We start from the raw sequence: 12,868 nt of genomic DNA, 5'->3' as shown, positions 1-12,868 counted from the left end.
TATTTTTACGCCATGCGGGGCGTTTGCCGGCCCTCGCATAGACGAATACATGAGCCGTTGCCCCGTGATGAGAGTGCCGAGCAGACGACCCACGGCGCCCAGCCAATGAGGTTGCGCCCTGCGGTCACGTGCAGTCAGTAACCAATTAGGCGGCGCGATCCGTCTCTTTTCTACCCCGGTTTTACTCGCAACCAACGGACGAAACGGAGTGGTTCTGGCGGGGAATTGAAAACGAAAAGACGCGCTTTCGAATGAGACCAAGATGGACGCCGTGGCGCATGTAGAACCCGAGGGGCGAGTCGTCGAAAAAATGCTATTTTCGCGTCGAATCTTGGCCGATTTTAGCGGGCGTCGGTGCTATAAATTGATATTATGGCTCAAATACGTACTCCTGGGTCTGGATATTTTGCTAACCGGTAGAAAAATAGCTCTACTTTCCGAAAATGGCGATTTCTAAAAATCGATTTTTTGGCCAAATTTCGGGATTCCAAGACCCGCGTCTCCCCTTAACTGACCTGATGGCCACTTTGCACTACCGTCCATAAATTCTGCTAGCTACCACAGGCTCAGCTACAAATGAAAGCAGCCCCATCTCCCCAGACTTCCAACGCAGCTGCCGTGGCTTTTGAGGAGCTACAAGTAAGACGCCCGTGGCTAGCCACCCACCTGTATGTGCTCCTCCAGGAGACCCCGGAGCTCCCCGAGGCCGTCGGCGATGCGGGACACGAGCTGGAACATGCGGCCGAGGTCCTCGTCCTTGTCGTCGCTCAGCAGGTTCTTGAACTCGGCGTAGAAGATCTCCAGGTGCTTCTCGATGAGCACCTTCTCGCACGTCTTGGCCAGGGCCTCCAGCGTCGTTTCGTGCAGGTACAGCTGCACCCGGCGCTGCTCCTCATTCAGCCGCTGCTCCGCCTGATCATTAGGGATGGGGAGAGGGGGATTAAGGATGAGGAGGAAGGGAGGTCAGACAGGTTGAGGTGCGCTGTCTTCACAAGAGTAAAACTGCCACCTCCCCAAAACCTCACATCTGCCCATAACCTTGTACGACAGGCTAGGAGGACCGCAACAGAAACAGCATTTAAAGGGACACTGAAGATGAAATCGAAGTTGGTCTAAATAGGGACTGGCATCCCCAGAAAACAAATATACCAGTCTCTGGGGGGATACCTGGAAAATATTCACGTAAATAATAATAATAATTAAAAAAAAAAACGAAGTTGCCAGTCGCCCAGCAGAGTTTATGTAAACGGCGACTGAGCAGATGTGCCAAGAGTGGCATGACAAACAACAGAACGAGAACCACGAAAAAAAGCTCTCAAAAGGAACAAAATCTTTCTTAGCCCAATAACGAAACCATTACAACAGGTATAATTCAAGACGTGCCGACATTCACAAGCTGCCAAGCCGCGTCCCCAGTGGTGGTTGTGATGGTTATTGCAGGTTCGGCATAGTCACATGCTTGGTATCTCCTTCTTAATATCATGGCGGCAAGTAGTGCTTTGGCCTTCCACAGTTCTGCTATTCTGTGGACAGTGGAATATAGGTTGAGATTTTATCCAAACATGTGCCTAAAAGTCACCCCTCGACCTATGTAGCAGTCACTGCAACCAGACAGCTCATCGAGCCTGTACAAACCGCAAAGGCACTATCGCCACCACCATCAATCGAACGCTCCGCCAACTTTGTTTTGTTTTTTGTTTTTTTGCTTCTCTCGCTGTTAGTGAATGAGTGCGTGCCATTTTCTTCTTGCTCAAAATGAGTTTAGGTGCTTGGTGCCAGTTCACAGCAGCATTACAAAAAAAAAAAAGTTGGGGGTTTTGTAAAGCCAGCAACATGTCTGCCTGGCGCAAGTTCGGTGTCGGCAAAAGAAATGTACAACGCTGGCGTTAGCTGAAGGGGAAGCTCTTGGTATACAACGCTCCGAAGACCTCGTTTCATGGGCGCTGCTCTGTGCGGCCGTACAAAGTGGTGACTTTTATCCCCGAGCGTCGTGCAACGTCTCTACAAATGTATACCCCAAGATGCTTGCTGGCCGCCTGCACAGACTGCACAGACTCATGTCACAGCGATTGCGGGAGTAGTCCCACAATCGCTGTGACATGACAAACCACGCATGCATAGCTAATGTGCTTTCCTTCACTGCAAGATAACCCTCCTCCTTGACGACCAATCACTGCTTTTTTTTTTTTTTTTAACTGAACAAACAGCTCACGTCTGCCCGGAGAGGTATGGCATGCTACCTGTGGCCAACCTCTACAACAGACTTGGAGCGCCTTTACAGCTCCACCAAAAAACCAGAACCGCTAAGGGCATTCATACCACAAAAGAGTGAAGAAAATTACGAACCTTTTTCATGTACTCAGTGACCGGATTCTGCCTGAGGAACTCCATGCTCTCCCTGTTGTAGAAGCGCTCCGTGTCTTCCAGGAAGGTGTTCTCGAAAGCATCCTTGTAGACCGACAAGTTGGGACCCTTGGCTGATGGATCCTCTTCATTCAGACCAAGCTCCACTGTAATCAAAGTGGCAGAAAAAGGAAAGCATGCATCTAAGCAACAAAACAAAAGAGAACTGCCAACAATCACTCCAAAGATGCAATACAACTTGCAGCGACAGCCATGCCTCGGGCGATGCACCCGCCAGATTCCTTTGCAACGCAAGAAAGGCGAGAAACAGCGACGAATACTAATACTGCCTCGTTTCGCTACAAAGACAGCGGCGAGGTCGGCGTGGTGGGCCTGTGTGTGTGTTACGACAGCGAGGCCGCTGGCAAAGACCAGATCTATGCACATACCATTCCCAGTCTTCGGTGGGCAAAAGTCCGTCATCTGAAGCAGCGTCAGGGCCCTGACTGCGAACTCCGGTAACTGCGTGGAGCCTGCCCATGGAGGTAAACGAGGCGCGTGGGTGTTCCGGCTAAGAGCTTGCGTGCAAACCTCTCACCACCATTCGGAGGGAGACGTGCTGTACACGATGCAGTTCGCACTCTTCATCAACAGGCGCCGGTGTCACAGCTATCACTCACTGGCAACAAGGCAGCGTGCGTCGCAGGTCCCCGCGGCCTCTGAGCCCAATTTCTCGTCCCCACCCTTTAAAGGATCCATGAAGAGAAAACACAAGTTTGGTGCATTCAAAAGATTGTCTCGTTAGAATCATACTGACAGCACTTTTAACGTAAACTTCGCTCAAATAAGCTACATAATTAGGAAAAACGGGAATGGTCATGCGACCCACCAGCTCATTTCCCGCAACAGAACCTATGATGTCACATGAGCTAAGCTCTGCGATTGGCGGAGGCTGGCAGAAGCAGACGCAAATTAGGTAGAGCTTACAAACTAGACGAACGAGCGATTTGCGCTTAAATTTAGGGCACATTCTTTACAAAGCAATAAGAATGATGGGACAAACAGTGGAAGTTACGAAAGCACATGTAAACATAGAAATACTGATGCGTTCTGCTGTTCGTACTGCGCACAGCATGCTTGGTTTAGCTGCACAGCACTACGGGGCTTGGGGTTGTCTCAGACGACACTGGCCGATTGACGCAAGCAACGGTGTCTTACGTGACCCCATTTGTCGAGCGAGCACTGTTTCAGGGAACGAATATTTTCTCCCAGAACAAAAACAAGCCAGGTTTAAATGCGGGCAAAAACAAACCAAACGCTTGCCACGGTATGGTGGCGCCATCTAGGTTACGGAACGTAAAGAAACGCGGGAACAAACCAACACCGCTGTACAGGGTGGAGACAACCTTTGAACGGTCCCGTGCCGCCGCAATTGGGCCAATGGGCTCAACGCGTTATTCTTTTCAATTCCCACGAGACCTAGCAACGCGAAACAGACAATATGATTCAAACTTTTTCAGTAAACCGCGTTGCGGCGATAATTTTAGCGCAGTTTTGACACAATGACTTGCTTCGGTGGCGAGCAACCGAAAATGGCGGCGCCAGTGTATACGTGTCTCTACCCTGTACGGCGGATGCGTGAATGAAGGTACTCTAGGCTGCAGAGCGGTCGGTTCCTGTGATGTCATTTGGGACCACGAAAACGCACGATTGCGCAGGAAAATAAAAATTTTAACCTAAATTGTAATTTCTCAGTGAATAAAGCACCGTTTGTATCCGGACAAGAGCTGGGGGCACTATAAAACACGAAATCTTTCGAATAAAACCAACTTGCATTTTCTCTTCATGGCTCCTTTAAAAAGTGCCACTTACGATGCCACGTAAAGTCATGAGTACTCTCTTGTTTCAGAAGCACTGCCCTTACTGTTCCTTACAAGTGCTCAGCCATGCTTCTCAGCAAATTTGATATAAAGTACCGCCAGCTGACTGCTCATTAAAAAACAAAAGCGGTAGCAAGCATGACCACTCACTAAGTTGCCTATTCACGCCAGTCAGCTGTGCTCAACCCCCTTCCAACCCATCACAGCGTAATGGTACACATGAATGCAGGGCAATTCTTACCGTAGCAGCACATAACACCGCTGACCAGCCTGGTGTTGATTGGCTCGCCATTCCGCTCCTTCTCAATCAACTTCAGGACAGCATTGGTCACCTAGGTGACACAAGCGGCAACACTGAAGTGCCTGGCAAGTGGCCACGCAACACCAAATCACCCTGACAGTCCATGCAGGCTTGGATAACGCGCCTTACCTGCTTGTGAAGCGGTGCAAAGAAGCAGTCCCTCCACGAAACCAGAGCCAACTGCAAGAGACAGAGAAAGCAAGAATTAAAGCAGGCACTTGGCCTTGTCACACGAGATGAAAAAAATATTGGACCAAAAAGAACTTTTTCGCCACATCAGGTGTTCAAAAGACTACCGTATTCACTCGAATCCAACGTGCACCTTTTTTTCCGGGAAAAAAAAAGGTCCCAAAATCACATTCCCGTTACAATCGAGTACAACTCAAAACTGCGATGCCGTATCGCCATCAACATTTCAAGATGGCTGCTTGACTATTGAACGTGTAGCCAGCACTTCGTAGTCAGCGCATATTTGCCTTTGTTGTTTGCAGTCTTTTTTTGCGTTCCTCTGCTCTTTTTACCACGATGCTGCGTTTAAAAAGAAAGTAATGTTGTGCACGGAAAGCGTTGGAAATCGGGCTGCGTCACGCGCTTTCAGAGTTTCGCACACTTGCGTGCGGGACTTGCGCAAATAGAAAGAGAAAATTTTTGCAAGGCGACACAGAAAGGGTTCAGCGAACCAAAGAGGGGGTGATATCCCCAAATAGAAGACCTGCAAGTGGAGTATGCGCAGCGCAGCAGCAGCAAGCGGCTCAGAGATCCGTAACGACAGAGCTGCCAGAGCAGCGACGGCACTGCCCCCGGACCGTCGTCGTGGTGACTGTCTCGCCGGCAATAACCGGCACATTTCATTTCGTGCCACCTTTGGAATAAACCTTGCTTATTCCAAGTGAGAAAAAGTTGCATTTTTGTATTAAATAATGAAAGTCTAGAGCGTGTTACAATCGAGGGCGCGTTGGATTCAAGTAAACACGGTAGCGCATGTGCCAGCACACACTGCTTGAAAATGAGGTTGTCAAACTGCTCGGTTGCATAGTAAATTGAAGTGGTGCTGGGAAAAGCTACTAAAGTGGAAATCTGAAAGCCTTGCTTGCAGCATGATATACTTGGTGGCAGTTTCGAGGCTGCCACCTGTAAAGAGGAGAAAAGGAGAAAAACGAGGAAGACAGCGAGAAAATGGAAAGCTCGAAAATGATGCGCTGCCTGCAACCAAGGAACAAGCACAACCACAAGAGTGACGTTACGGAAGAATACAAAATCGTCCTCACAAAGAGTTGAGAAACAAAATTTAACCTAGTGGGACAATGTTCACAACAGCAAACTCAGTGGAAATGACAGAAAAAAGTGACAGATCAGATTGGCAAGGTGCCAATATGGCCTCACATTTCCTGTTTTGTTGGTTTGTTTTCTTACATACAGCGCAAATGAGACAGGAAAAAGAGCTAGGGAGAAAGCGAAGGAAAAATAAAGAGATATCAAAACTTGCACAACTAATTACTAGCAAAGTTCTTGAGCGTTCCGTAATGTATTCTGGCATGGTTTGTAGTCAAGATGAAAGCTTGCGCTGTGTACGATGCCACATATAAAAAACGGTTTAGAAGTCATCCGACATAGCACTATGGACAGCCAATTTTCAAGCCGAGTTACACAAGCACTCTTGGGTATTCCGTTCTACAAGCATTTCTGCAAGTGAAGTACTAAAGCTAAAGGCCTGCGGTATACGAAGTACTGCCTTTATAATATAAACATCATGCCAGAAGCACTGCGCTGTCTTTACGGGTTGCAGCAAAGACGCCGACCATCGCCCCGTCCAGAAATGGTACCTGGTATATCTCGTAGATGTTTTTCCTGCCCTCATCGCACTCCCGCTTGACCCAGTGCCGATTGAGGTAGGAGCAGATCCCGTTGAGGACCTTGCTGGAGAACTGGTACTCCTCCCACTCCTTGGTGTAGAAGCGGAGCACATCCTCGTCCATGAGGTCGATCCCGTCCTGCGCGAAGACCGACTCAGGGCCAGTCTCCCCGCATCCTGCTCCCCCCTCCTTAAACGATTGCCCGTGCTTGAATTGTACTCGTTTCACAACTTCAACAACAATAAAAAGCACTCAGCTACTGCCACAATCATGTGAGAGCATGAAGCAAGCATGCATGAAGCAAGCATACATTCACACAACTGAGTGGCACGGAATCTCTTCAACAAACAGGCTAACCTTATAGGATATTGGTTGGAGTTGATAATTTGCCCTTGTTAGTCAAAATAAAAAAGGAAGAGAGAGAGAAGATGTCAAGCCTAGATGCTAAGATGAACCCTTTCCTGTTGAACAAAAGAATTCAGCTGCAGTTACGCATTCGCTTGCTTCTATAGAAGGAAACAGATGGTGGATAGAGATTCAAACGGCTGGCTCATTAGGGTACTAAAATCTAAAGATACCCTGAAGCGCTTTTTTCATTCTTGTCATAAATGACCATGTAACTAAGTGACGCTGCACTAAGGGTTTGATGTGTTAAGTGAAAAAGCTTGTGGTCCTCGTTCGATCTCATTTACAAATTGTTCAAAACCCCTGCCGCAGGTGTCGGTGCCATAAGTCGGTGTCGGTGCCACTCGCAAACCTCTCACCTTTACGCTGCCTTGCAATGCCGCAGCATAAAAACAACCCACACATGCTAAACCCAGCCTGAACGTGAAAGAATAGGGTCACAATTAGTGAAGGCTTTTTGCAAAGACTTCACCTTATACAGCTGCTACCCTCTACTATCACCAAAATCCCGACTAAACTGAGCCAACAACCCCAGAGTCTGCAGCAAGCCAGCCATCCTCCAGCAGACACTTCCCCAACAGGCACTTTGGCAAGAAAGCAGACATGAGCGCTTACCCGCAAAAGGTTGACGAGGTAATTCTTGAGGAACTCTTTGAGCCGCTTGTACAGCTCATAGCCGACAAACTGGGCTCCACCGACGGGCTGGTTTTTCTTTGTCTTTGTCGAGGGCGTCCGCGTGCCACTCTGGTGCACACTGGTGCAGTAGTCGTACACGTGCCTGGTTGCAGCCAAGCAGTCAAGGAAGCTAGCCTCATGCACACAACTGCCAGGGCAACAACCCCACCTTTCAAAAGCAAAGGATAGTGGAAACCGCACAGTGAAAAATACCCCAAAAACTGGTCTACCCAGAGGGTGCCGATGAGACGCACACAACCTCTACTGGAAGTGCCAAAGCAACGATGTTTGTCACCCAAGGCTTCCCGGTAATCAGCACCCCCTTCCTTTGAGTTTCCTCACTGATCAAAGTTACCACAGCTGCCAAGGCAGCACAGTTCTCAGACGGTACAGTAGGAAGCAGTTCAGGCTTACCCAGTGAGGGTGCAGAAGCACCACGTAGCCTTACATACAAAACAGTCGCTTGAAGCCGGTTATTACAATGGAGTTACGAATGCTAACTTGAGGGGTTTTAGATGACTACCTTTACCATAAAGTATGGCTTAACCGGGCAGGTAACTGCACCCCATTTGAAATACCTGTACCTTCGCCCTGGCGCATCAAAGCCGTTGCGTATCGTTCACGACATTAAGGGTGCAAAAAGCATGGTACAGAGCAACGCAAGGCAACACCACCCAGCCACCACAGAGGGAGGATACGTGTAGAGCTGCATGTAGCGTGTCTTGGACATGTTGTCCTGCTTGTTGGTGTAGACCTGCTCGATGCCCTCCCGGAGGTCGCCCCATATCTGGTCCAGGTCGATCTGCTTCAGCCCGTGGCTGTTCTGCGACCGCACCGACTGGCTGCCGGACGCCATAATCACCGGCTCCCCCAGCTCCTAGTCTGCGCGCCTGCAACCAAGAGCGCCCCCCACGTCTCTCCCTCTCACTTTCCGCAAGTGCACTGCTCAGCTCACAACTGTGGCCAAACGAGCGTGCAATCCAACAATGCAAAACTGCTTTGACAGTTAACGGCAAAGAACTCAGGTGGACGTGAAAGTTGAATTCTGTGATCTGATACAGGTAAGCGCATGATTGTTTAGGGTACTTAAGGTACCGAGGCCTAGTCAAGCTTAACTGCCTTTTGCCTCGGTCCCCTCTTTTTTATGAAAAGAAAATAAACTTCACTTCACTTCAAAAGGCTCTAAAAAGGCAAGAAACCACCAATCATGTACAAAGGTACCTTAGCTGTGAGCAGACCAAGGCCTGAGCACAAGCGGCATTGCTTTTCACTTTTTCGCAGCAGCATTTCACTTCTTACTACATAACCTGCAATGTCGTAGACAGATTTACAATAGTTGTTAGAGGCTTTTCATAAGGAGCACGCAAGCAAGCGCTTGCAAACACAATGCGGTCAGCAAATCCAGACGGGTAGCCGTCAACATTACAACTACCTAGAAAGCAGGACTGCTTTGCTGAAAATTTTCTGGCACACTGGCTTTCGGTCACACACACACAAAAAAATGTGAGGGAGAGAAATTCCTGGTTTTTATGGCCAAACAAACACCTACGAAGGGTTAAATGCAAAATTTGTTTGCTTTGTTTCACATAACTGCGCTTGCATAACTGTGAGCAATTAGATAACAGACAAGCCTTACTTATCACCAAGCGCAATGGAGTCTCTCTGCAAGGTTATCTATGGGGTTATCAAGTTCTATTTATGAAGATTAAACTGCGTAGAATTGAGCAACAATGATTTCGAACCTGGATACAGCACAGGGCAATTTTTCTCCCCCGACTGCTTTTTATCACGCAAAACCTGCATTTTCATGCATTTTTTACAGGAAACAAGATTGACCAACAGAGCTTTTATGAAAATGCATGGGAAATAAACACACGAAGTGAGAATAGCACCAACGCTTAAAAAATTCTTGAAGATCTTATTCTTTGCACAGAATAATTACCCTTCCCATGTCAACTCTGGCAACCAATTTTCTTGCTTCAATAAGCAACATTATTATTACTATTATTTATTGCTGGGAGAACCATGACGTGAATTTTGAAGCAAGCAAGCAATATCTGCCAATACAATACTATGTTGCTTCCATGTTCCTGTATTTCACGTCTAGTATTTCAAGGGGCCACGAAACAAAATACAAGTAGGTTCATTGGAAAGACTGTTTTGTCCTGATAACAATTTTATCACAAACTTAAACAAATAATAGAGATATTAAAGACAACATGTGAAGCAGTGGCGACTCTCTAGCCACTTTCCGGCAACTTTCTATGATGTGACAGAATCTCGTTTGTGCCACTGGCAGGCAGTCACCAAACTAACCCATCGCTAATACCCCTGCTACACTAGCGTTCGAATGTCATTTAAACGAAAATGTAATTTGACTTAAATGCGAAGTTGTGCTGTTCCACTGGGTTTTCAAATGCTGTTCGGCTCAAATGACATTCAAGCCAAATGAGCACCCAGAGAGACATTTGGGGCTCCCAAATGCCATTTCTAAAACTCTCGCGCACAGCGTTCCACGTCAACATAAACACATAGATTACTGGAGTGCTTAAAACAAACAAAACATTCTTAGTTGTGGGAATTTGTTCCATTCTCATTCACTCAAATTGTGATATCAAAATGTAATAATTCCATACTCTCAGCACCAGTGCCCAGCAAGCGACAAACCAGAGTGGCCAGACAGCACAAAAAACTTCGATTGCGATTCAGAATTAACCAAAAACCGTGTCAAAGCTTACATTATTTATAATATATCATTTTACTGCCAAAGATAGCTGCTAAATTTGATTGTTGCGTTCTTGCGTGAAAACAGAGCAGCGCCACACGGCACAACGACCGATTGTTGAAGCTTCCAAACGTCATCGAAATTGTAGCGGAGCATGCCGGATTATGAATGGCACTCAATTCGAATGACATTTGGATGCCAGTGTAGCAGGGGTATTAGACACATGACTGGACAATTGTAGTGGAATCTCTAAATCCGTTTCATCGCATTACTTGATTGCTAATGTGCAGTTAACACACTAACAATTGTTTTTAGTTCTGGCCCATATGACATCACTCCTGTCCATGACATGTCACTGTAGCGAGCAATTTGAGTTTTTCAATATTTCTTGCATTTTTTTTTCGGTTGAAAGACTGTCTTCTTAAGCTGGAATGGAGCTGAGTGAGGTACTGAAGCCTAGTTTTGTCAAATCAAACAAAGTGTTGTATTTTGTCTTCACGGCCCCCTTAATGCATGCGACTAGGCTGGAAGGATTTTTTTCTTTTTTGCAAAGGTTGAAACAATGTTTTAACAGCACGCTCAGCTGTTTTATCGCTCATTAACATTTACTTGCACACACAGATACTGCATGCACTGTATGACAAACATACAGCCGAGGCACTTCAATGTCTGAGCGAAATGCTTGCTTCCAAACAGCTATTACTGCAGCCACTGTTCTAACCCACTTTGTACCAGCCTTCAACTCGATGGATTTTACTTCAGTGCCAACAGATAACACGTGCTTCCTCGCAAGAAAGGGCTTTATCAGGCGCTCGACAAGAGTGACAGCCATATGTGAAATGTCACCAGTTTTTTGTCTACAACTTACGCAAGTTGTGTCACCAGAGGGGATAACACAAAAAAGTAACATTACAGTTCATTGTGCAATGTTTATGAGTGGACAATCCAGTGCTTGCAGTGAACTTTCTTTTTTGTGGTAAGTGCTCATAAACACTGCATATGTCAAAAAAAAAATTTCCTAGTACAGCAACAATCTTTATCAGAACATCCTGTTTTTGGTGAGTGCAGTACTTCCGTGTACAGTTCATTCCCTTTAGACCCCGAAGGTGAACATTTTGACAGACTTCTGTCTCGTTGGGAAGTTACTAAACTAAACTGAAGTTACTAACTGAAACTTTGGGTTTTGTCTATGTATTGGTTGGAGCATAATTAAATATCACTTTAGACCCCGCACAGATTACGAAATTAAAAGCTTGACCATGTTAACTTAGCAAAACAACGACACATTAAAGGTGGAACAGGTCTAACATGACAGCAAATGTCACTGCAGCATTGTCGTAAATAGCACAGGCTACATGTGACACTAGCTGATAACCGCTTGGAAGTGGCAGTACAAGAAAATGTTACCTTTAGGGTGAAGTGGTGCTTGTCATTGGAGCAATGTATCTATAAAAGAGACAAAAAGCCTTGTGATGCTGTTTTCAGTTGCAACACCTTTGCAGTTTCTTACAAACCGTTAAAAGGTCAATTCCAAACGTTTCAACCTATTTGGGCTTATGTTATCTAAGTTCCGTGATGTGCTATTTTGAGAATGCTTCTGAGCTCCTCAAACCCATTACTGCAGTAGGCGGGAGCATCAGAATAGTCTACTGATATTTAAAAAGCGAATTTGGCGCCCATTCCCACTAGAACAGTTTCCCCGTTAACTCGGTTACAACTGACGCTAACCATCACAACGAACGCCAACAACCATGAGGCGAGAATCAGGCGAGCCACCCAGCACCCGCCGCAGGTAACCGAGTGCGCAGAATACCACTGCCCGAGAACAAAAGGTTCTTCGGACTGTGTCTTGCTTCCGCGAGCTGCGTCGTGTTCACATGTGCGTCCCACGCACGGCGGCTCAATTTCCCGCGACGCAACGAACGCGGAACACGACTCTTGCGTGGTATCTTTTTGCCAGAACGAGTGAAACTGACGAGACGCTGACTTTTTAAGCCGAATGGGAGGCTATTTGGCTGACCCAACGCGGGCAGCGGTCAAATCTAGGCCACTTCCACAGTTGTCGCGTAACACGGTCATTGTTTGCGCCGACACGGGGTGAGGCATCCCACTGAGGCATACAAAATGCACAACAATAGCGAAAGAGGGGGCATACGGCCCGCTGGACTGAAATAATACTCGGCAAAAGTCGACAACCAACATTACTCAGAGGCACGTACACGGACTTCATCGCGTTAAGGAAGGTCACTGCACCACTGAGACGCAGTCAAATTTTAGAACAGGTTTCATAAACAAGCAATACACGTGAACCTGAGTCGTTCAGTTCTACCTAGGACTGGCTATCATCAAACAGAACACAACGTGTACGTTCCTTCCCCCTGAAATGTTCGTAGAAAGGGCGCGAGTAACACAGCGTTCCCAGCGATTTCGTGCACGATCGCATGCTCGTGCACCGCACACACGGAGGAGGGCAACTGAATTAAATTCTCAAGCATAAAATTACACATGGTGATCAAATAAGGACTCCGCATAACGGGCAAACTTGGGGCGGCACTCACAGGCTTTGATCAACACTAATGTGAGCGAAATATGCGCTGAACTGTCCCCTCGCGTTTTTGACAACAGCCTTGTGCACTGCAAAAATGGCGGATGGATTTTTTTATGCAAGTAACTGCTGGCGAACTGT

General features: G+C 47.0%; 1 protein-coding gene across 2 annotated transcripts in view; it reads right to left on the bottom strand.

Annotated features, from left to right (window-relative positions):
• The window catches only part of LOC144178673 (cullin-1-like), a 35,369-nt gene that overhangs the window by 22,315 nt on the left and 186 nt on the right, over nucleotides 1-12,868 (bottom strand). Inside the window, exons 1-9 of one of the 2 annotated variants that reach the window (XM_077706681.1) lie at nucleotides 12,741-12,759; nucleotides 11,590-11,628; nucleotides 8,156-8,347; nucleotides 7,398-7,560; nucleotides 6,348-6,515; nucleotides 4,654-4,704; nucleotides 4,465-4,555; nucleotides 2,347-2,510; nucleotides 667-912 (exon numbers count right to left, since the gene is read on the bottom strand). In XM_077706681.1, coding sequence (XP_077562807.1) covers nucleotides 667-912; nucleotides 2,347-2,510; nucleotides 4,465-4,555; nucleotides 4,654-4,704; nucleotides 6,348-6,515; nucleotides 7,398-7,560; nucleotides 8,156-8,313 — 1,041 coding nt within the window. In that variant the 5' untranslated portion in view covers nucleotides 8,314-8,347; nucleotides 11,590-11,628; nucleotides 12,741-12,759. Of the gene's footprint in view, nucleotides 1-666; nucleotides 913-2,346; nucleotides 2,511-4,464; nucleotides 4,556-4,653; nucleotides 4,705-6,347; nucleotides 6,516-7,397; nucleotides 7,561-8,155; nucleotides 8,348-11,589; nucleotides 11,629-12,740; nucleotides 12,760-12,868 lie in introns of those variants that run through there. The other variant, XM_077706680.1, reaches the window with a different exon arrangement.

The sequence above is a fragment of the Haemaphysalis longicornis genome, unplaced genomic scaffold (genome assembly GCF_048455015.1).
Source record: "Haemaphysalis longicornis isolate Haplotype H1 unplaced genomic scaffold, Haemaphysalis longicornis Haplotype H1 scaffold_4, whole genome shotgun sequence".
NCBI classification, from domain to species: domain Eukaryota; kingdom Metazoa; phylum Arthropoda; class Arachnida; order Ixodida; family Ixodidae; genus Haemaphysalis; species Haemaphysalis longicornis.
This window is presented reverse-complemented; position numbering and strand designations above follow the sequence as displayed.